General features: G+C 41.5%; 3 protein-coding genes across 5 annotated transcripts in view; all 3 read left to right on the top strand.

The window, feature by feature from the left end:
- Window positions 1-21,516, top strand: part of LOC126565771 (AF4/FMR2 family member lilli) — a 54,065-nt gene extending 32,549 nt beyond the window's left edge. Inside the window, exons 3-15 of the mRNA XM_050222979.1 lie at window positions 10,587-10,976; window positions 11,188-11,394; window positions 12,060-12,294; window positions 13,220-13,250; window positions 13,343-15,400; window positions 16,786-17,032; window positions 17,118-18,470; window positions 18,547-19,067; window positions 19,144-19,224; window positions 19,294-19,465; window positions 19,594-19,686; window positions 21,063-21,168; window positions 21,259-21,516. Of these exons, the coding sequence (XP_050078936.1) occupies window positions 10,587-10,976; window positions 11,188-11,394; window positions 12,060-12,294; window positions 13,220-13,250; window positions 13,343-15,400; window positions 16,786-17,032; window positions 17,118-18,470; window positions 18,547-19,067; window positions 19,144-19,224; window positions 19,294-19,465; window positions 19,594-19,686; window positions 21,063-21,168; window positions 21,259-21,368 (5,604 nt within the window). The 3' untranslated portion in view covers window positions 21,369-21,516. The remainder of the gene's footprint in view (window positions 1-10,586; window positions 10,977-11,187; window positions 11,395-12,059; window positions 12,295-13,219; window positions 13,251-13,342; window positions 15,401-16,785; window positions 17,033-17,117; window positions 18,471-18,546; window positions 19,068-19,143; window positions 19,225-19,293; window positions 19,466-19,593; window positions 19,687-21,062; window positions 21,169-21,258) is intronic.
- Window positions 1-22,092, top strand: part of LOC126565725 (guanine nucleotide-binding protein subunit gamma-e) — a 377,807-nt gene that overhangs the window by 277,535 nt on the left and 78,180 nt on the right. The window contains exon 1 of one of the 3 annotated variants that reach the window (XM_050222931.1): window positions 20,955-20,958. The exons of the other annotated variants lie outside the window; for them this stretch is intronic. The gene's annotated coding sequence lies outside the window, so the exon portion shown is untranslated. Of the gene's footprint in view, window positions 1-20,954; window positions 20,959-22,092 lie in introns of those variants that run through there. 3 annotated transcript variants of the gene reach the window in all.
- Window positions 1-22,092, top strand: part of LOC126564633 (ankyrin repeat domain-containing protein 13C) — a 250,773-nt gene that overhangs the window by 60,099 nt on the left and 168,582 nt on the right. The gene's annotated exons all lie outside the window — the stretch shown is intronic.

Raw genomic sequence — 22,092 nt, forward strand, 5'->3', positions numbered from 1 at the left:
AAGGACAGAAAGCAAAGATTAATTGGCATCAATTTTGGGGATTGCGTACATAACTCTGCCAACATAATTTTTCGTTGCTTGTTGCTTTTAAGTTTTGTTCATGATTTTTTTTGTTGCTGGACAGGAAAATAAAGCGCATGTAGAATGGAATTCTTTTTCGATTATAAACGTGGCTTGAGAATCAAATGTTTAACTGAAAATCTCGACCTGTGTTTTGCATATTGTTTAAAAATTGTCGATGGTAATACGTACGTTGTTACCGAAAAACAAAAGTATCGGCAAAGACAGAGTTGGTCGAAAAGAACAAATGCTTAAATGTAGTTACTTCCAACTTAAATCTAAAAATGACTGTTATTCTACATATACTTCAACCCATTACGAGGAAGATTTGAAGCTGTTTTAAGGCACACTCACCTCCGCGTGAGTCGAAGGAGCTAGTGCGATAACCTTTGTAGATTGAAAAAAAAAAACAAGAAGACTCCACGGTAAGATGTGAAAGATCAAGATTGTGCTTTTTGCTCATCAAACCAAACACGGACCAGTGCAATGTCCTTGATGTTGATGCGCTAGTGTTCAATGGAAGCCACAATGACACACTGATAGGTGAACATCGCGTTGCATTTCGCCATGGCTGCGCGTGTCTAGTTTCCGTTTTGGAATTCTGCTCGTGTACGTTACACATGAGCAAGGTTTTGGAGCAATTCAGGTTGTGTAAGGTACGGTACGGTACATCTTCAACCTCACTTCATGTGGTATCAAAGATACTCGTGGAAGTTTTTTCGGTAAATCTTTTGCTTTTCCACCTACACAGTGGCACCACCGTCCGGATTGTACCGGGAAGCGCACATGCCCTCTTAACATGAAGCCAAGAAGTAGTGTTCTCTTGGGATTTTGGGTTATTTTCTGGTAGAAAGCGGTTCTAATGTACAACTTGAAACGATCACGTACATCAGCATCACCTCACGTGCGAGTGTGAATATTACGAAGTTTTTTTTAGTGTGCTAACAAACGAAAACGAAAGGATGCTGGTTTTGAAAACCCATGCGTTAAGTTATTGAGCTCCTTTTAAGCTTTTCGGAACGCTTATGTTTGTAAAAAGTGCATAAAAACGAAAAGAGTAACACGTACAATACTATGGGAAACATTCGAAACACAATGAGTTTCATTAGAGTGATATTTGTGAGTCGTAAAAAAACAATTTCGAAATATTGAATAAATTTTGAAGAAAAAAAAAGTTGATTTGTCAGCATTTTTACAGTACTGAACCAAATTAATTATACGCGCAAAGTAAAAATGCTCTTTGAGGAGTATTTTCTTTGTTTTTCAGATAAAAACCATGATTTATTCGGAAAAATTATAGTGTTTTCATTTAAGTTTTAATTATTGCAGAGAAAAATATTAAAAATAGCTTTATATGCTTACAACAAGTTGTTATAGCCAACAGTTTGGGGTTTTCTTTCACTAGAAAATTAGTGGATCAAAATATTGCGTCATATGAAATGTGTAAAATGTCAGGAAAACTCGCTCGATGTGACAAATCTGGTTACAAGCGATCGCAGAAAAGGAATTGCTTTCCGGAAAATTGCTGAAAAGTATTCGAATTCTATTGGGGCTGTGCAGCATATCTGGAAAAAACACGAAACCTTTAGAATTGTGCGCAACTTATCTGGACAAGGACGTCATCGCGTGACGACTCGTAATTCTAATAACTTCACTTCTACAACATTATTGCTTGATAATAGGGCAACAACTTTTCTAAAGATAGCATTGTTGTAATTATTACATTGAAGAAAATATTGTGCCTGTAGAAATAATAGTTAAAGCGTATGAATTATTTTGTCCAGTACTGTATGTTGTTTCGATGCTTGGATGGTTCACAAAATCTTGGACGTTACTTACGTTACTTACGCATTAAGCAGATACTTCAAATGTCCCTTTTTCGGAAAACAGGCATTGAGATGCAATTATTTTGACTTAGTTTCATGAAACCCCAATCATAATGCATTTTTAATTTTGAATTAATTATTGATTAAATATTTTTGTGTGTAAATATTTAATAAATGTGTAAGATTTGTGCAAGAACAAGATAATAAAAAGGGAAATGTAATTAAATAAACATTCATGTAATAAAATTAATGGGAAACCCCAGAGAATGATGTATGTTAAAGTGGGAAGTGTGGTGTGGTCTCAAACCACATAGTTTATAGCGGGCTGGTCGTAGCAATACCAGCCCGCTGAGTGATGCTCCAACAACCTTGCTCCATCGACCAATCCAGTGATATATTTTCCAATTCGTTTTTTGTGCTCTCATCACATTCTACCAAAGCCATCATTCATTTGGGGGTTCCTGCTGGTTATACGCTTTACCCCATCGTTTGTCTGTGACGGGATGGTGAAATAAGTGAGTAGGTAGGTTGGTCAGACAGTTAAATGTAATTGAATGTTTAACATTTTGTCAGTTGCCGCTACTCGTCGTCGTTGTTTCCTGTGGCTCTCGGTGGCTGTGTAGAAGTACTCGTTTTGCAAATATCGCTTGCATACAGAAATGCCTTTGATGTGCGTTTAGTAGTATCACTTGTACGCTAGTGATACACGGACATGACGGATTTACTACGCGGTATGTCTAGTGCATCCCGATAAAATTTGGTATTTAATGTCTGCGATGTACGTGTATTGAATTCAATCTGGGGGTTAGTTTTTTTTTGTTAGGTTATATTGAATGTACAAGATAAAACGTCCCTGGAAGTTGTAATACATGCCACTTTATCCGTTCCACGCATTTTTGTATCACTCCTATGTAGTATGGGTAGGTATAATAAACTTTTAAATCAATTTCTCATAGGTCATTATCCTTTCTAGTTAAATTTCATCACTACTGTCATAATCATATCATTACTTTTACAATACAATATGTGTCTTGAAGAAATGTCCAATTTTCGTCCCAATTTTGTTTCGTCTTTTTCCAAGATCGCTCAGAGAGGGAAGTTTTCCAGCCGTCTAGGAAACGGCCTGGATCTGTCCAATTTTTAAAAGGGAGATTGTTCAGTCGCGTCCATCTTCCGTGGTGTTGCTATCCTCTGTGCTGTGTCCAAAGTTTGTGAATCCCTTGTTCAATCCGTTATCCTTCCCGTAGTGTCTAATTGCATTTCTCCGCACCAGCATGGTTTTATGCCCAAACGTTCTACTTCGACAAATCTTATGTGTTTTGTGTCTGTTATTATGTCCAACATTGTCTGTAAACGTCAAGTAGACACTATATATACTGACTTCAAACCAGCTTTTGATAGTTTGCCACATGACCTACTGCTTGCAAAGTTGGAGAAACTTGGGTTTGGAGGACCAATCTTGTCCTGGATCGGGTCTTTTCTTTCGAATCGATATTATTCAGTCAGATTGGAACACTCGTTTTCATCTTCATTTGTAGGCTTGTCTGGCGTTCCTCAGGGAAGTGCACTTAGTCCTATCCTTTTTACCCTATTCATCAATAACTACATCAATATTCTTCCAACTGATGGACACCTTCTTTTTGCTGATGATATAAAAATCTTTCTCCCCGTGTCTTCGTCTTCGGACTGTCGATCTCTCCAACGCTCTCTTAGTGACTTTTCTGTTTGGTGTTTGAAAAATGGGTTGGTGCTCTGCCCCCCTAAATGTTGTGTCGTCTCTTTCGGGAGGACTTCTGCTGATCGGCTGTTAAGGGACTACTCCTTATGCGGCACCCAAATAAGTAGAGTAACCACCGTGAAAGATCTTGGGGTCTGGTTGGATGAGGGACTCTCATTCGTTGAACACCTCAACCATGTAGTTAATAAAGCTAATAGAACACTAGGCCTAATTTTCTGCATGGCTTCTGAGATCAGAGATCCTTTATGTTTAAAGGCACTGTACTGCTGCTGGGTTCGCTCCGTTCTGGATTATGCAAGCGTAGTGTGGACCCCAGCCGGAGAAACCGCTATGCAGAGAATAGAGAGGGTTCAGAGGAAGTTTACGCGCCTCGCTGTCCGTATATTTCTACACGGTTACACCGTTCCTGTGCCCTCATATTCTCTCCGCTGCCGTATGTTGGGTCTAATAGATATTAGATCCCGCCACTCGCACGGGCAGTCCGACTTCATCGCATGTATCCTTTCCTCTGAACATGACGTTCCTTCACTTCTATCTTCTATACTCCTGTATGTCCCTTCTCGTCGACTTCGTGATAGACCACCCATATTCATCCCTTCCCGGCGTTCGGTTTTTGGCCAGAATGATCCTTGGTTAAGATGTTGCGTCTCTTTCCACAGAGATCACAAGCTGTTCGACATCAAATTTCCTATTTCCCACTTCCGAACTCGCCTTCCACATTCCACTACCTTTACTTCGTAAAAATCCGTTACCTGTAATGACTCCTTATCATAATTCCCCCCCCCCCCCCCCCCCCTATCCCAGTTAAGCATATACATTGTGTGACCCGGAGAGGTAGACAATTTGAATTTAATAAAAAAAATACTAATTGTTTGCGAGCAACGGCTCAAACAAATTTCGCTAGGCGCCTTTTGCGCTTTACCGTAAGAGGGCGCTAAAAGGCCTTTAATTTTTTTTTAAACCCAACATGCAAACCCAATGTAAATCGAGTTGCTAAAATAGGCATAATTGAAACGATTCGACCCCGCTATCCAAAAGTAGCACGAGCTTGGATCGATTTAATGTGCCACGGATTTGTGTTTAATAAACGTTGTAAAACTGTTTGTTAAAAAACTTGTTTTGTGTTCGCGACTGAAAAAAGAGCAAGCTGCAGGACGTAGCTCTCATTCCAGGACGCAACACTAATGGTAGGTGAAGGAATAGTAATAGAAGTTGGTTGAATATGTTCACATTCCTTACTTGTTCCACATTGAAACAGCGATATGGTGGCAAATTGATAAAAAATCTACCTTTGCCTTCATTGTATACAACGATGCCGAAATGTGGAACTTACAAATTAACTGCTTTTGTGTGTCTTATGTGTGATTTTTTTCTAGTTTTGTTAAATACCTTTAGAATCGCTGTACGTAAGCATAGGTTTTGAACCATTGTTCAATAAAAATAACACGTTTTTAGTAAATATTATACCACGATATGCCTGAGGAATAAAATAAAACCTTTCCTGTGCCTTTGTGCCCGTTTTCATGACTCTTTCGCTCCTGTTGTTCCGCAGCAGTGGGATCTATAAAAGTTGTTTCGATCGATCACCAACAAAAGGTTTATTTATTATTATTATTTTTGTATTTTTCGCTGTTTGCTATTCGCTATTCATCGTTTGGTTGATTTTCCACCGAATGGCTCTAATTTATCGGTTTGGTTCAACGATTTGTGACAAGGTTCCCGATGCGATGATGTGTGTGGTTGGGGGGTATGTGCGATTCATTGAAGTATTTAATTTATTTCGTTTCCTTTGCTATCCATCTGCACTGGCGGACGTAGGTGCATTGGACGTTGAACGGTGTGGAGCTTGTGGGCAGAGTGGTTTAGGTGATCATTTTGTGGTTCGCGGGAGCTTGAGCGTGTGCTTGGTGCCGATAGGAGGATAGTATTTTAGCGCGCTTTAGATTCCCATTTGTTTCTGTTAATTGAGTTGCTGACAACTCACAATTCGGTTAATTGTTTTAGTGCGACTTATTGTTGTTGATGCTGTAACAATTTGGTTCAGATTGATTTGTGCGCTGTGTGGGCTCCCAGCTGGTAGACACTAGGAAAATATATGGATGCAGTTTACAACTGCTTTCAAATATTACGTTTTGCAATTACTACACATCATTAAGAGGCTTGGGATTGATATATCTGATTTCCTTGACTATACTGCTACTGGATATTCAGTCCTGTGTACGGGGTGACGGTTCGGACGGGATTCGAAACCCTTCCCCGTCGTTACAAGACCAGCACCGCTTGAGCATCGGTGATCGAACTTCTCCAGGTTCAAATATTGCAAATATAGCACATGTCAGTGCACGTCCAACGAGAAAAAGGAACATTTTAATTCTCCTTTTATTTATTTAAAAAGTCATAAGTAATGAGCGTTCTCAGTAAAAGTCTGTGTTGAATCTTGCTTCAATATGAAGGTTGAACGAATGTTACCGAGCATTGGTGTACATCGAGAACAATTATATAAAAGAAAGCTTTCCGAAGTATTGGAAACAGGTCTTAGAAAGAAAAAACACAACGAACTGACCAATGCTACCAACCAGAACTAAGACTCAGTTGGGAAAATTACATTTTCAACCCATTGTGTTGAGAGCGCTGTGACCTATTTTGCTTTTCTTTCTAAGTTAGAAATTTTCTTGTGTACTTAACTTTGACTTCAAGCAGGCAATTGTTTTTCTTTCTAGCAAGCACTAGAACATTAGTAATTAGTGTAAATTCTTCGTCAATAAAAAGTCTTAGGATTGAAAGTTTATGTGCTTTTCTTCTAAATTAGCAATAAAAAGGTTTGCCAGGCTTTATTTCATTTTTAGTATATTTTACTACGATATCACATAGTTGGATAGTCAGTCCTCACTACAGTCCGAATGGGATTTGAACCACGGTCCTGTCGTATGAAGATCGGTGCCGTTATCGCCTGTACCACCGGGCCGACCCAAAGATTTTGATTAAAAAAAACTATAATAAAGAAAAACATTCTACTTCATCAACATCCAGGATCTAAAATTATTATCAATTACTCTTCTACGCTGTTTTAGTTCTATTTTCGTTAAAAGACCTAATTTTGTTGTTGTCAAAGGTTCCATTTATTATCTGTATATTCCGATGGACTGTAAAATGAAGTAGAATTAAGAATCAAGACTCAAGGTAGAGCAGAAGCAAGTTTTATCGTTCTCTTTGAATATCAGTCGCTGACCATAGTTCTTCACTCACATTTTTGTTCTCTTTTATGTGCTTCAGTATGTTATTCGGATGCTGCGATTTCTTCGTTTTCCATTCAAAGGAAGCTGAACGAGTGGTTTTCTTTCTGGGACTGGGACAAAACATCGTAAGGAAGTCGTAAAGCACTCGTTCGTTCGTGCTTAGCTTTCCTTATTATGTGCTGCTACCTCCGTTTCCGCTTTACATAAACTTAACATTTCCTTATGCTGTGGATTTGGCTAGCAGAGAATGCAATAAAATGATATTGAAACAGTGTCATTTTACGAGTAACAAAGTTTATATTATTTGTCCTGCTTCTTTATATTAACGACATTCTACAAAGTCTTCAAACGGCATTAGCGAGGACTGAGTGTTCAATTCGCCAAGAAGAAGAATTCAGGATTCGCAATCGATATTAAACTGAACTGACTGTTTGTAAGCTTCACATATTACCATTCTTTTCCCTGTCCGAGATAGCATTTCTTTATAGCGCAAAACATTTTTCTCGATCGTCGTTTGACTGCTGCTTCACTGGGTCCTTGCTGTTGTAATCCTGTATGCACGTATCGTTGAAACAGTAAACGCGAAAGCTAAGCCCCGTGGCTACCATTGTCTCCCCAGATGGATGAGGAATTGATTTAAGCATAAATCACACGTTGTCGAACGGGATCGTTCAGTGTGCGTGAGTGAGATGCAGGTACAAGGCGAGTTACGTATTTGATCGTTTTATGTCCATTCGCCCTACACGCGCTGGACTGACTGGGAAAGATTTATCTTATTACTCGCATCCATTAAGTGCCAAACAGAACAAAACATACGGGGAATACTGTGTTGCCGGTTTTTTCCACATTCTTTGGTAGAATATAGCATTGTTTTTTGTTTTGTTTCAACGCAAAATATACATGTTTAGTTGGGTGTGGTGGTCATCCTCTCTGCATAGCAAACTGTAAAGAAGTTAGATGAAGACTACGATCACAGTTACAGCGGAGCAAGGATACATGCCGGTTAAGAAATACATCACGCTCCCAATCCAAACAGCTCAATCCATTTGTGTCCGATTTGGAAAGCAGCTTTTTGACTGAAATATGCGCTAATGGGCCACATCCGGTACCGATGAAAGAAGAATGTACGGAAATCAAAATCCTAAGAGCTTGTTTTTCTAATCGATTCTAGCGATGGATTCAGTTAAAGTGCTTTACACTCGATTGAAAGTATTTATCCTGTATAGCAGTAATGGCCTAACATGGGTGGAGCTTATGTCCCGCTTACGTACGTGATAGTATATCAAGAGAGAATTGTCGACCGTTTGGGCTAGATTTATGTCTTATGATCTACTAGAAGCTAACAAGTTCTTAGCACAGAATTTTCACAAACTTTCCATTTAGATGATTAGTTTGTATTTAGTTTAGTTTTATGTATGCGTATTTCGTGAACAGAATTCTACCGGAAGCAAGTCTGAACATCGAGCAATATGATTTATAATTCAAATCACATTCATTATTTCGGTGACTCATTATTGTGTTGGCATACGGTTCATTTTCCACCGTCGTTTGTTTCTGTGTACTCATCCATGCGTTTATCCTTGTCAACACGGTTAGTAAAGCAGCTCTGCAGAGACCACTTTTGTCACACGAGACAGGAAGCACTGCACCAACACGGTTCAACACAAGGATTAGGGCAACAGCTTAGTATGCCGGTTTGCACCTTCTGCAAGGTGCGTTGAACGTTGTGTATTGTATGGAACATTGATTGCATTACTGTGTAGGCACAGCAGAGGTAAGCCAGCAGTTAAGCCTTAGGAAGAATGCCTCAAAGCACGTCGCTACTGTCGTAAATCGGGCTGCAGCTACTATAGGGTTAAAGTTGCAGCAATTATTTACGGGAATGCATTTCAATCAAGAACGCATATGGTTGTTCTTGAAGTGCGATGTCGTGTTTTGCATGTCCATTTCTACGTTCCGGAGTGTGCTTGATAGTATCAGCTTTAGTATGGATAGCGTAATACCATGTTGTAGAAACAAACATACATACATGTACTAGTTATGGGAAAGTTCCGGAAAAAAAGGAACGGAACGGAACTGGTTCTTTTTGGAAAAGGAACGGAAAAGAGCTGGCTCTTTTTGGAAAAGGAACGGAACGGAACTGGCTATTTTTGCCAAAGGAAAGGGACGGAACCGGCTCTTTTTGGAAAAGGAACGGAACTGAATGGCTCTTCTTGGAAAAGGAACGGAACGGAACTGGCTCTTTTTGGAAAAGGAACGGAACGGAGTGGCTCTTTTTGGAAAAGGAACGGAACGAACCTGCCAGGTTCATTCCGGAACGCAAAACTCTAGTTTCTTTCCTTTAGCCATAATTGTTCCTTTCGTCTGGTTCGTTCCTTTTGCCAGTTTCTTTCCTTTTCTTTGGTTCGTTCCTTTTCTTTGGTTCGTTCCTTTTGCCTGGATCGTTCCTTTGGCTTGGATCGTTCCTTTTGCTAGATTCTTTCCTTTAGCCATGATCGTTCCTTTCGTAAAGTTCGTTCCTTTTGCCAGTTTCTTTCCTTTTGCCTGGATCGTTCCTTTCGCCTAATGCTTTCCTTTAGCTATAAACTTGCCAGGTTCAAAACTTCGAACCCAGTTCCGATCGTTCCTTTTAAGGAACGGAACGAACCTGCCGGAACAAGCCGCAGAACTCTAATATGTACATCGAACCATAAAATTTAGTTGTGATAATTTGTAGTGAATATGAAAACTAAGCTTTTTAATTTTTATATTTTTATACTATTATACACTGAACTTTATCCGTATTGGGTTCATCTTACCTGTAACAAATATGTAAGAGTAAGTGAGCAGTTGAGGATAAATCACTGATTAGCGGCTTACAGTTTTCTAGCTTGTGCCTAACTTCTAGCGACGGGAAAGTTTCATTTTTTTCGGAACGGAACGGAACTTTTTTACTTTCAAAGAGGAGCGGAACGGTCCTATTAGCTTCTTTGAACAAAGTGCAACGGAAAATGAAAGGTATGACAGTGCCGTGCAGGAGGTGTTACTCTATCCTTATGATTTACACAACAAGCGCTGCTTTCGTTGTAATGTAGAAGAAAAGAATAAGGATTCTAATCGACAAAAAAAAAATGAAGATGCTAGTAGATTACTTTATAATTTTATTTGAACCTAGGATCGAACGTTTGTTCGGAGTTGCGAATGAAATTCCCATCATTAACAGTTTTTAATCTTCAAAGAGAATTATACGGATCATTTTTTCAAGGGAGAATGCAATTCAATCATTACCGGGACTGTATGTGAAAGGAAAAGCTGGATGAGAAAAGATTAAATCGATGGGTTTAAGCTAAATCCTTATGGCACCGAAGCGTGGCCGCGTATCGCGATGTTGCCGGTAGGAAATCGGTCCGGTGGTTAAGCACGATAATCGTTTAATGAAATGAAGTGAACGATAATGATAAAACATTAATTGATTTTGGTACATTGATTATTCACCACGTATTTATTGTTGCTTCCTTCATGTTTTCGTCCATCTGTGAATGATACGATTTCGATGAGGGGAAAATAATGTTGAGCATCAAGCAAGTGACGTATGGTGACTATTTATTATAAAGTTATGGGTTAAATTGATCTATACCCGGACTAGGACTGTGAATCAAATCCCAATAATTCCCATACACAAATGCGCAACCGACGTACAATTGACACTTCGTTTTGTTTTGTTTCTCCAATTATACCATTTTGCAGCAAAGTCCATCTGACATGGACATGCACATCGCACAGCGACTCGGAAGCTTTGAAGCAGCTAGAAAGCACATCCTGGAACCGTCCACGTCGTATCATGTGATCGGTATTGCGCCAACTCCTTCGACGCCTCTACGTCCCTCGAGCGTGATGCCCAGCCTGGTCTCTGGCAGCCATCATCGGTCGCTTCCACCAAAAACCAATAGCAATAGTAGTAGTACCATTAGCAATAGTATCGCCAACTTCGTCAAGCCGGCCGACAATCGGTCAATGTACAATGGACGACCATCGTCGCTGTCGGGGACGAGCGCGGCACGAAACAATGTACCAGCCCATTACTCGTCCTCGACTTCCTCATCCTCTTCCGCACCGGGGTCGTTCAATAAACATGAGGTAAGGTTAAGTTTTTAAAAATCGATTTCAGAGAAGCGATTGCGTTGTCAATAGTTGTTATATTATTTTTTACAAGTGCATTTATTACTATTGTAATTAATTAATTAACGATTATGAATCAAACAATTGCAATGCTTAGAAATCGAATAATCGTCAGCATTTTTTTTAATTTCCTGTTTCTGTTATTCTTTAACTTAACTTTCTCTTATAGGTGCAAGGATTCTCATCAAAAGGGCCGCCCTCGTCCGTTCCACCTTCAGCGATGAACGGGCTAACTTCGTCGGGTGGAAGTATTGGCAGCAATAGCGGCAGAGGAGGACCAGGCAGTGGTGGCCCATCCTTCGGCAGTGATAAGTTACCCTCGCAAATGTCCAACGGTCGATTGCCACAGGTTGCAAATGCAAAAATGCCTAGAGTAGTTAGTTATCCCTCTTTTTATGTATTTTATGTTACTTACACGAATCCATTGCACTCTCACATACGATGTTGGTCGTAGTATTATTTGCAGTTGAACGCTAACATTTCATCGATTTGTGATCCTCCTTTCCATTCAACTTGTTTTGTTTACATTTTTTTATGAAACATCCCTGGTAAAAATTCTTATGCATGATAATTCAATAGCGATTTTACATATTGTGGTTTTATTTGATTTTGCTGCACCTCTGCAAGTCTATGAATTCAAAAGATTCTTAGATTATGCATACTATTTAAAAAAAAAAATGATTTCAATTGTATAACTAGACATAAAATCTGTTTTATTCTATTGGGCCAGAGATATTGTTTCCTGTAATTAAGCATGTCATAACTTAATGTTGTTTGTGTGTATTTTTTGTTATAGCACATTGGTGCATATTTTGTTTGGCTATTATTTATGTGAAGGTCATTTTTCTAATGAGTTTTTGTGCTCTTTCATTTCTTTTACAATCTTTTCATGCTGACTCTTGTTAATTTCTTGCGCTCTCCTGCTTAAACTCTTCATTTGCCCCGGCGTCAAACATCGTCTTACATCCATACAATACCAAACACACACACGAAAATACAAACATGCGGCAATGCAATTGTCGTGAAACAAAAACCAAACAGACTTCAAGTGATATTTCAACTCCGCTCAAACAGGGCAGCAACGTAGAGAAAATTCTGCACGAGATGAAGAAGAACATCTATACCCCGTTGACGGAGATCGGGGCCACACCGCGTAAGGAGTCAGAATCGAAGTTTAGCTTCAACAACCCGAGCGCAAACACGAGGCACGTTTATGCCACCCCGCCACTATTGGGATCCCTGAAACCATTATCGGGAGGTGCCACGAAATCGTCCCGTAAGTATAACGGTGTGCGAAATTTTTTACCATGACGCTGGTGGACGCTACAATAGGTGAGGGGGGAGTGTCTGGGCTGTAGAGAACGAATCTAGCCCACGTGCCTGACAGTTATCGCGTAGAAATGGAGTTTATGGTTGGTTGAGTGGGCGCGCACTTGTACAGTTCTCTCTATCGGGGCTTTGTTGTATTGCGTTCCGTTGTCTTAGTGCGATATGTTATTGCTAATGGGACTCATTCGACGAGAAAGTTGTTTATGCGATGATTTATGCGATAGTGTAGAAAATATTAAAATTTTATTTTATAATTATCTATATTGGATGGATTATTTTCTTAATACTCCAAAAACCTACATAGTGTGTTTTTTTTTCAAGCAGAAGGTGCAATCAGGAAAATGATATTTTCTATCATACATTTTATTTTACTCATGCCACCACAAGCAACATTGTAGGCTGTTATCTCATTCACTTGTCTTTTACCATACATACTATTTATGGGACGATACGATTGCCTTGTCGGAATATTTTTCTACCTCGTTTCCTAATGATTCTTGACTGATGACACAAAAACGCCCATTTAGTGAACGTACTTTCGTAAGGGAGCTATAAGCCAGGCTGCCGTAGCGTCCGTCCGTAATCGTTGAATTATTGATTACAAATTTTTAATCGATATTTCTCTTTCTTACTATTCTGTCCACCGTTTCTGATTCGTGTGTCTTTGGTCGAATCTTACCATTGCGCTCCGGGAATGGTGTCAATGTTTGCCACGACCCTTGGATTATCCTGACCGCCTTTGCAACTGTGTGCTGGTGACCCGATGATGGATTGATTGGTGCGCCTGTCACTTCGTCATCGTCCTTGCGAACATGTCCGTTGGTGTCGGTGTCCATGTTTGCTATTTCATTTACCATTGGCGTTTGGTGCAGTTTCCGGAATGACGATGCTTCGTCCACTGGGGTAAGTGTTTTTAATCCTCAGCGTTGAACTCCATGCACCCCCTGTATATTGGCGAAATTGTAAAATAATGTTTGATTATTTTCCCATTTTAGCTCCAACTTAGAGGACGATAATCAAAACAATGGTTCGGATAGTGATGATGGTGGCGATGGTGAATCAAAGAAACGAAATTCTAGTGATACCTCATCGAACGAAAGCGCAGAGGAATCTTCAAGCGAGGACTCCAACATTGGCAATAAGCGGAGAGGAAGCATCCCCATTTTAAGCGGTCCAATGGGTGGCGCAGTAAACGGGAATGTTGGTAGCATAGCAGGAGCAGAAATTGGAGTGACTGAAACGGCAGGCCCAGGAGGAGGAGGTGGTGGTGGTGGTGGTGGTAGTGCGACTGGTAATAGCAGTCCCGTGCGGAGACCCAGCGATTGGTCGCTTTTAAACTTCCTTAAACAGCCAACCAGCAGTAGTCAACAAGTGCCAACAAGCGAAAGTGCCCCTCATACTGGTGGTGTTACCGGGGACCGCTCCGGTTCGCATCATCATCAACACCAACTCCATAATCTGCCACATGCGCTCGAGGAAAACTCCATATCATCTCCATTGCGGTTGCAACGATTGAGCGGTGTCAATGACGCTGGGCATGGATTCATTGCCTCGCCGAATGCAGATGGTGGACGTTCAACAGCTGGAGCGCCGGTAAAAAATGAACCCCTGCAACCGCTAGATGACGACCACCTGTCAAATGCAAGCAGTAGTGCGAGCAATGGCGAATTGCCCGCGGGCCAGGGTTTACCTTCGTCCAGTATCAATGCATCATCCTCTTCGTCGTCGTACGTAAAGCAGGAACCGTATCCCAGCGAAAATAGTGCCTCGCCTCCGCACGGTATCAAAAGTGAGCTAAAGGATGACGTCGCCGACCGGTTATCGTTGTCTAGTCCCACGAAAAGTCCGGAGCAACAACAACATCATCACGTTGGTAGTTTTAGCCTTCACAATCGTCAACAGCAACAACACCTATTCGGTCCCAGTATCGTCGAACAGGAAGAAGTGATATGTGCCCTTCAGGAAGCCAAAGAGTTTAGCCTGAGTTTAGCCAAACCTATCTCAAGCATGTCGGATTCCGATTCTGATGACGCAGATATAATACCCCCTATGGTCGGCGGCGATCTTGAGCAACATCGTGTAAACCTGCATCACGTTAACCCGCATATATCTCATCAGCCAGAAAGTGATCCGGTATTGGCTGGCAATGGTGTTGCACTAATGTCGGTACCATCTACAAACGTAACGAAGAAGAAAAAGTGGAAACGTAAGCTAATTACCGGTTCCGGGAACGAGCGAGAACCTCGCGATTGTTCAACTAGTAGCAGCGAAGACGAACGATATGGTGCTACGAGACGAAGTCGATCGCAGTCCTTTGAGAAGGACAAAACACACATGAAGGCACGCGGTCGTGCTCGCAAAGGACACAAAAGTAATACTCATAGTAGTGGTGGATGTGGAGGTGGTACTACGAGCGCGGCATCCAGTGCACGTTACTCCGATGCAGACTCGATAGCAAGCGGTAGTGGCCACCGATCCAGCAAAACTTCATCACACGGATCGACACCAACGAAAAAGAGTGGCGCTTCGTCGGCGGTTAATTCCATTGGGTACGCTCACGGGGCAAGCGATTTAGGCGGAATCGCAGGTATAATGAGCCCTCCAATTAGCATACCGTCGGTGGATAGAATTGTTCTGTCGAAAAAAGTAGCCTCCCGCAAGTCACGCTCGTCGAAAATTCGCAGCAGCGAAACGGTGCTTTCCACGGAGAGTAGTTCCTCGTCGTCTGGTTCGTCTGTTGAAGCCGGTGGACGTGTATCGTCGGAGGATTCTGCCGATTCCGATTCGGGACATGAAAGATCTACCCCGGTACCGGTTGAGATTGGCCCGGTTGTACCAGCGCCGAAGATGAAAAAGCATAAAACAAAGAAAAAACTCGATAAGACGACGGTGCCTGTTGACGGTCTTACGGCTAACATATCGGCCAGCAAGGGAAGCAGACCGGCGATTGCTAACGATGTTGCGATGAAGAATGGACCCAGCAATGGTAGTGCAAGCAGCCGAAGTAACAATAACTATCACCTGCACAACCTTTCTTCCGAGAGCAATGATGAGTAAGTAGGGGAACGATTTTGAAATTCGAACTGCCCAAACCACTAATGCAGGTGTGCCTGCAAGGTGTGTTTGCAGGGGTGCCACTCGACCGGGAAAACCGGGAATCAGTCGTTAATATCTCCGAAAAAGCTGGGGAAATTATATTTTATGTAATACCGTTTTTATGGTTTTTTGTTAAGAATTTTCATTCACCATGAATTTTTGTTCGGATTATTCCGATAACTTGTTGTGTGCCAACAAGTTTTACCTATTCCACATCTTTTCTTCATCCTGTCTTCTTACGTTGGGACCCACAAATAATACGCACAAGTCGAGCTACCATCGCTTCCACAGTTTGCTCGTTACTCTTTTGTTTTTACGGGGTTTTGCTCATCTATTCTGCTCTTGCGCTCTGGGTGGGTCTGGCAGTCATTTTCTCTCTTTAACATTAACTCTTTCATTTTCTGAAGGAACTTTGTGCGAATGTTTGCGAACACAATTTGTACTCAAGTTATTTTAGAGCAACTACTTCTTGAATTTTATCTTTAGATACTTTCGGTTCTGGACATGGACACCACACAATAGATCTAAACTAAAGGATAGGACGAACTAGACTAACAGAGTTTTTATATAAACAGGATAATTTAATTCGCTAATCATTCGCACAAAAGTCCTATTGTCTTTACTTTCTCATATTTTCATAGTGATATCGAAAAGTAAGTTTATCTTCTAACAGGACGCCAAAATCCGGTCAAAATCTCGGTGGTATTAATTTTTCAATTTTGTATTAATTTAGTAGATAACCATTACAAGCAAAATATGGAGTTATAACTATTTTTTAAATGTTAAATTAAAATAAGTATTGATTAAACTTCTTAAAATGTCCATATTTCCTACATTCCCATTTTTTGCATGGTTACAACTTTGAAACACCATAACATATAAACAGCTTGTACTATCTAGAAGTTAGTACAAGAGTATAAGTTAGTATAAGAGCTAAAATATAAAAAAAACTATTAGAATATTGCATCGATATGGGATCACATGTTAATATGTTACAGGCCTTTAAAATGGCATAGAAAGACGGTCGTGGTTTACATATATGAAGCTAATTTCAAGTGAATCGAAATCGGGTTGTCTATCAAGGGAGCTACATGGCTGGAATAGGATTAAAATGTTATATGATAACATACTTAGACATATAAGTATTGCACAGATTAATTAAACGATCGAAAAACGAAGTGGACTGGTTGATAAACTTCGAAAAAAAAACCGGGGAAAAAAACCCGGAATCTAAAATCTTGATTTGAGTGGCTACCCTGCTGTTTGGTTGGCATATTATTTTCTATGTTTAGTGTGTAGTTATGGGTTTGCTCTTGGTATTCAACTGTAATTTCCCTTTCAGGGGTCCTGCCGTAAGTTCGTCGCCGTTTGAAAGCAATGGAGCCAAAGTGGCAGAAGTGGCAACAGTAGGAAATTTTCCGAAGAAAAACAGCAAACTGTCAACGAGCCAAACTTTGATCGAAGAAGATGAATCCCGCCTGCCCAACGCCAACGGTAACAAAACGGTCGATGACGATGACGATGACGACGATGATCGCTCGGATACGCACAGCGATAGTGATAGCGATACTCCAACCAAAAAAGAGACGGTACGTACTTTCTCTTGTTTATTTGGCCCTGCTCGAAAATTAACCTCTCTTTTGATGGGTTTCCTTGTATTTTTCTACTTAACAGAAGCAAAATAAAAATAAGAAAGCGGCTTTGTTTGCTCGCGTGTTTATAAATACAGCTGCAGGTAGTGGTGGTAAGGGAAAGGGCGGCAAAGGCAAAGGCGGTAAGGGTAAAGGTCAAGTTTACATTGACCATGTGGACGAGCTAAATGTGACAAAAAGCAATGGCGCTTCAACGACACCAAATACGACTAATCAAACTGGATCCACCACAGAGCAGCGTCGATCAACAGCACAACAGCATATCACCATGCCTGAGCTAGTGGGTAATGTGAACACACCACCGAGACCATCCTCTGAAACGGGTGAGAGTCCTAGACCAAGCAGTCGAGCGACAGGAGCTGCTGCTGCCGTCTCGCCTACGCTGGACAAGATGCTTTTCTCACATACCAGTGGTGCCTTAAGTAACAGCAACCTTTCCCTTGTCTGTCGGATTGATCTGAGTCGTCTAGTAAAGATTCCACCGCCACCACCACAGATCCGAACACAGCCTGGGCTGCGAACACATGATATTTACAACGCACACCGCAGTGCCTCTTCCGCGCGACAGAAGAGCAATAGTCCCTACGATCAACAGCATGTCAAGCGGCGCCGGAATTCGGTTGGCCAGCAAGAGCACCATGATCGAAGTGGCAGCTCAGTGCACAGTTCCTCCTCAACTCCGAGGCTGCTGGAAGATCGGGTGATGTACGGGGGAAGTGTTCCATCTCGTGGTCTGGCGGACGAATGTTCTCCGGTATTAGAAAATGGTGTATCGTTGCGACATCGAAGCAATTCCATTAACAGCGATCACAGTGGTGCCGCACAAAAGGCCCGCGACTATCGTGGTGGAATGGATGCTAGTTATGGTGGAAGCAATTCACCTTCGATACATCCGCGACATAATCATCTAACTGCCTACGGTAACCACCATCATCATCTTGGCAGTCAAGCTGAAAACAGCTCTAAAGGTGTGGATAATGAAAAATACGACGAGAAGTTGTTGACGAAATCCGAAAAGCTCAACTACGACGAACAACGCCTTAAAGAGGATAAAGCATCCTCTTTGCTGTATGCCGATAGTCGTGGGAAGGGAAAATATTCGAGCTATGGCGGAGTTATCAAACAAGAAGGCAATGTGGGAGGGACACAATCATTGATCAAGCAAGAGTACAACAGGGATGACCTTCTGGTGGATGGTAAGCTAGGGAAGCAAACTGTGGGACCTATCATGACAAACGGTACGATAGGAGAGGGAGAATCCATCGCTCCATTGGGTGGAAGTGGACGTACGCGTAAGCGGTCCACCAGTGCTGGAAGCAACAACACGTATAAGGAAAAGCGCCGAAAAAAGGATAAATCATCCTCCAATTCACAGGTGAACTTCTTGCGCTACCGGGTTTTTCAAGGATATCTTTGCTATTAAGTTTTTTCTCCCATTTTGCTATTTCCAGACTGATCAACTAGAACAACTTCCTCCGACCAATCATGACCGGTTAGACGAGTGCCCTCCAGGTGCGAACTCGGGAAGGACAGCAATAGCACCGGAGCGAAGCTCCATCGGTGGACAACAACATCCGGCAGCATTGCATCACAGCAATTCCAATCATCAAGTTCAGCAGCAACAATTGTTATCGGTCGGTCCAGGCAATGGATTTGATGCAAGCAATGCACCAATCACGGACAGTATCGGTGTTGGACCACCAGTTGAAGTTCCGGTACAGATAAAGAAAGTGTATGTGTCGTATTTCGAACGTAACGAGGAAGTACCGGAAATACGGGACCAAAGCCGTTTTCTGTCAGAAGCTAAGCGATTAAAGCATGCCGCTGACCGAGAAGGAGATCATTTAGCGCAAGCAATGCTGTACCTGGAAGCCGTGCTGTTCTTCTTACTCACCGGAGACACGATGGAGCGCGATCCAATAACCGAAAAAGCTGCCTTTACGATGTACAAAGATACGCTTTGTTTAATTAAGTGAGTGTCTGCGAAAGACCACAGGGAGAATCGAGCAACACGTCTTTAATCAACATTGTTATGTTGTTCTTTTTAGATTCATTTCGTCCAAATTTCGTAGCCAACTTCAGAATCAAACACCTCAGGGTAAAATTCATACCAAGGTGGCCATTTTAAGGTAAGAGAATTCGTGGTCAAACTAACGGATCCAAACTGACGTGTTTTTGCCACCTCTATGCAATTGCAGTTTGCGCTGTCAGTCGTTGATATATCTCAAGTTGTACAAGATGCGCCGACTTGAAATGAAAGAAACGGCAAAGACAATAGGTGAATTTAACCACAAAACCAGCACTGTACCGGCTGAGTTGGCTAATGGAAACACACCATCACCACTGTCGCCAACTTCGGTCGGATCACAGGTAAGTTAACATTCCGATTACTAGTAAGAAGCGGACATTCTTCGCTTAGTGGAAATATAACTAATTTCCGTGCTAATTGAGTAAATTTAATCCAAATTTTATCCATGTAATTTTGTTCTTTTTTGCAGAGCTCCGGTTACAGCTCCGGTCAGAACAATCATGTTGGATCTATGCCACCGATGAATTCGTCCCCCGCCCAATGCATTATTATGCCAATAAATGTAAGTAAAGTACACACATTATTATGCCAGTAAATGTAAATAATGTACACGTATGCTTCAAATACTTTATAAATTTGTTATTTTTTGTTATAGCAACGGCCAGGCAGTATTCTTAAAAACTAATCTTATATCTAGCTTCACTGTTCTTCCGATATATATATGCTATATGCTATATGAAGGGTAGACTTTTTTTCTTCTCAGCTTATGTGCACCTTATCCCGGAGGTGGGAGGGTTATATTTCCGCTGCCAGGAATCCTTATGATATTGTTTTCTTCCCTGGTTCCAAGGGATTATCGTTTCTTTGGAGCATCGTACCGTCGATGCTCGATGGTATATGGCTCATATCGATCCTATCGTTGTAAACGTATCATGTAACAAAAATCAAGAATAAAGATTATAAAGCAGATAAACATAACAAACTACAATTAACTAACCAGGCGATGGTGCGTACTATCTACGGGAAAAGAGAGAGAGAGGAAAGGATCAAAAAACGATTCCCATCTCTTTGGTCAAGTCAAACAGAATCCGCGCATATTCGTTGTCCTTCTGTCCTAAGATATCGCGCATCGGCACCGCCGGGGATCTTCCTGATACCCGAACGGTTGCTAAGAGTCCGGGTCTAACCGCATCGAACACCACACAAGACCAGATTGGATGTGGTCAATGTCGTGGTATCCGTTGCTACAGCTACAAAAACCTTGGAGTTGGCGCTGGTTCAATATAAGTCTCAACATCATGCGAATAAACGCACGATCTAGCGGGAGCCCGTGAAACCAGGGACGCAGGGAAACCTGTGGTGAAATGGAGTGCAGGAACCTCCCGAGTTCGTCCTCATTCCGAGTTCGTCCTCATCCCGCATTCTCTGCTAGCGGGCCATGCACAGCTGTTGTGGGGTGCGAAGAAACTCGTGAGGGAAAATCGACCTCTCAAAAATGCTGCCATCGGAGGCACCTCGTTTGACCAAGGAGTCTGCTTTTTGATTGCTGGGGATCCCGCAATGAGCAGGCAGCCATATAAGCAATATCCGCAATGCTTTATTGAGCAAAGATCATAGAACATTCAGTATTTTTTGTATAAAGTAATCAGAGCTCTTTAATGCCTCGACGGATTTCAGTGCTTCGACAGCGCTGAGGCTATCAGTAAATATAAATACTGGTCCGGAGGATTCGCGCTTATAACGAGATTGGTGTTAAAAATGGCAGCCAGCTCAGCTACATGTATAGAGCATGGCATGACTGATTGTTTAGATTTTTTTAAAAATATTTCAATAATCATGTACAACCAGCGCAATAGAAAACATATAATTTTGTATTTGATCAGCAGTAGAGTTTAATGACTAAAATCAATGTGTTTTTTTTTCATTTTCTTTCCACAGGTTCACAATGCGTATCAAAAGCAGACCACATTGTTTACACATCTTTCCACCTGTCTTGATCTTTGGGAGCAAGCAGACAGCTTAGTTTCACGGGGGAAACATGTCGGTGAGTGTGGATGAATAAAAGAAAGATTCTTTATTTGGAGAGATTACAATTTCGGTTCGATTACTGACAAATTGTTGTATTTTGTTTTAGACTTTTTCATCGAACTGGATCATGAAAATGGACCTATGACGCTTCACAGCTCGTTACATAATGTCGTAAAATACGTGCAAGCCGGTATTCAGAAACTGCGGCGCATGTAACATTGGGCATTGTTGGTAGAACCGGTGCAGAAGCGGCTAGAACCATTCTAGCTAGTTTGCTAATTCTTATTGACAATAATGAGCAACGATAAAAAAAAACGATGAGAGCGGTGCTAAACATGGAAGGAAACACGAAAATGTGCATGTGTGTGTGCTTTACTGAATCTCCCACACACTGGCAGCAATCCGTCGTTCAATACTATAATTTTCCACGATTCGCACGATGACGGCGTGTATGATGATTTTGGAACTAGCAATTCTTTTCCGGAGGAGTAAAACGCAGAGAATTTAAAAAGCAATCTGCATCATGCAATTCTTCACTATTCCGTAAGGATACACGCGATTGGCAATGGTGGTAGAGAGATCTCCACGGTCGTTTAATATGTGAAAAAACATGGTGCTATATTGTGCGTCATCGTCGCTAGATGTCCGCTCGTTGCATTCGATGCGATAATATTCTCAATTGTGATTGTACAGGTTTAACGGAACGTGAACTTTTGCAATCAATATATCTAATAACCAAACATATGGGAACATTGAATGGGCCGCGAAGAGGAATTGTAACCAGAACAGAAGCCAGGAGAAAATCAGCCGACAAAAACAAACAATCAACAGCGGATCTACAGCAGAAAGAAGCAGTATCACGTGTGATCGTTGTTGAAACTGCATAGCTCAACTGTGTACGCTTTTGTTACTTCACAGCCGTAGAGGCATCTAACTAATC

This window comes from Anopheles maculipalpis, chromosome 3RL, assembly GCF_943734695.1.
Source record: "Anopheles maculipalpis chromosome 3RL, idAnoMacuDA_375_x, whole genome shotgun sequence".
Classification (NCBI taxonomy): Eukaryota; Metazoa; Arthropoda; class Insecta; order Diptera; family Culicidae; genus Anopheles; species Anopheles maculipalpis.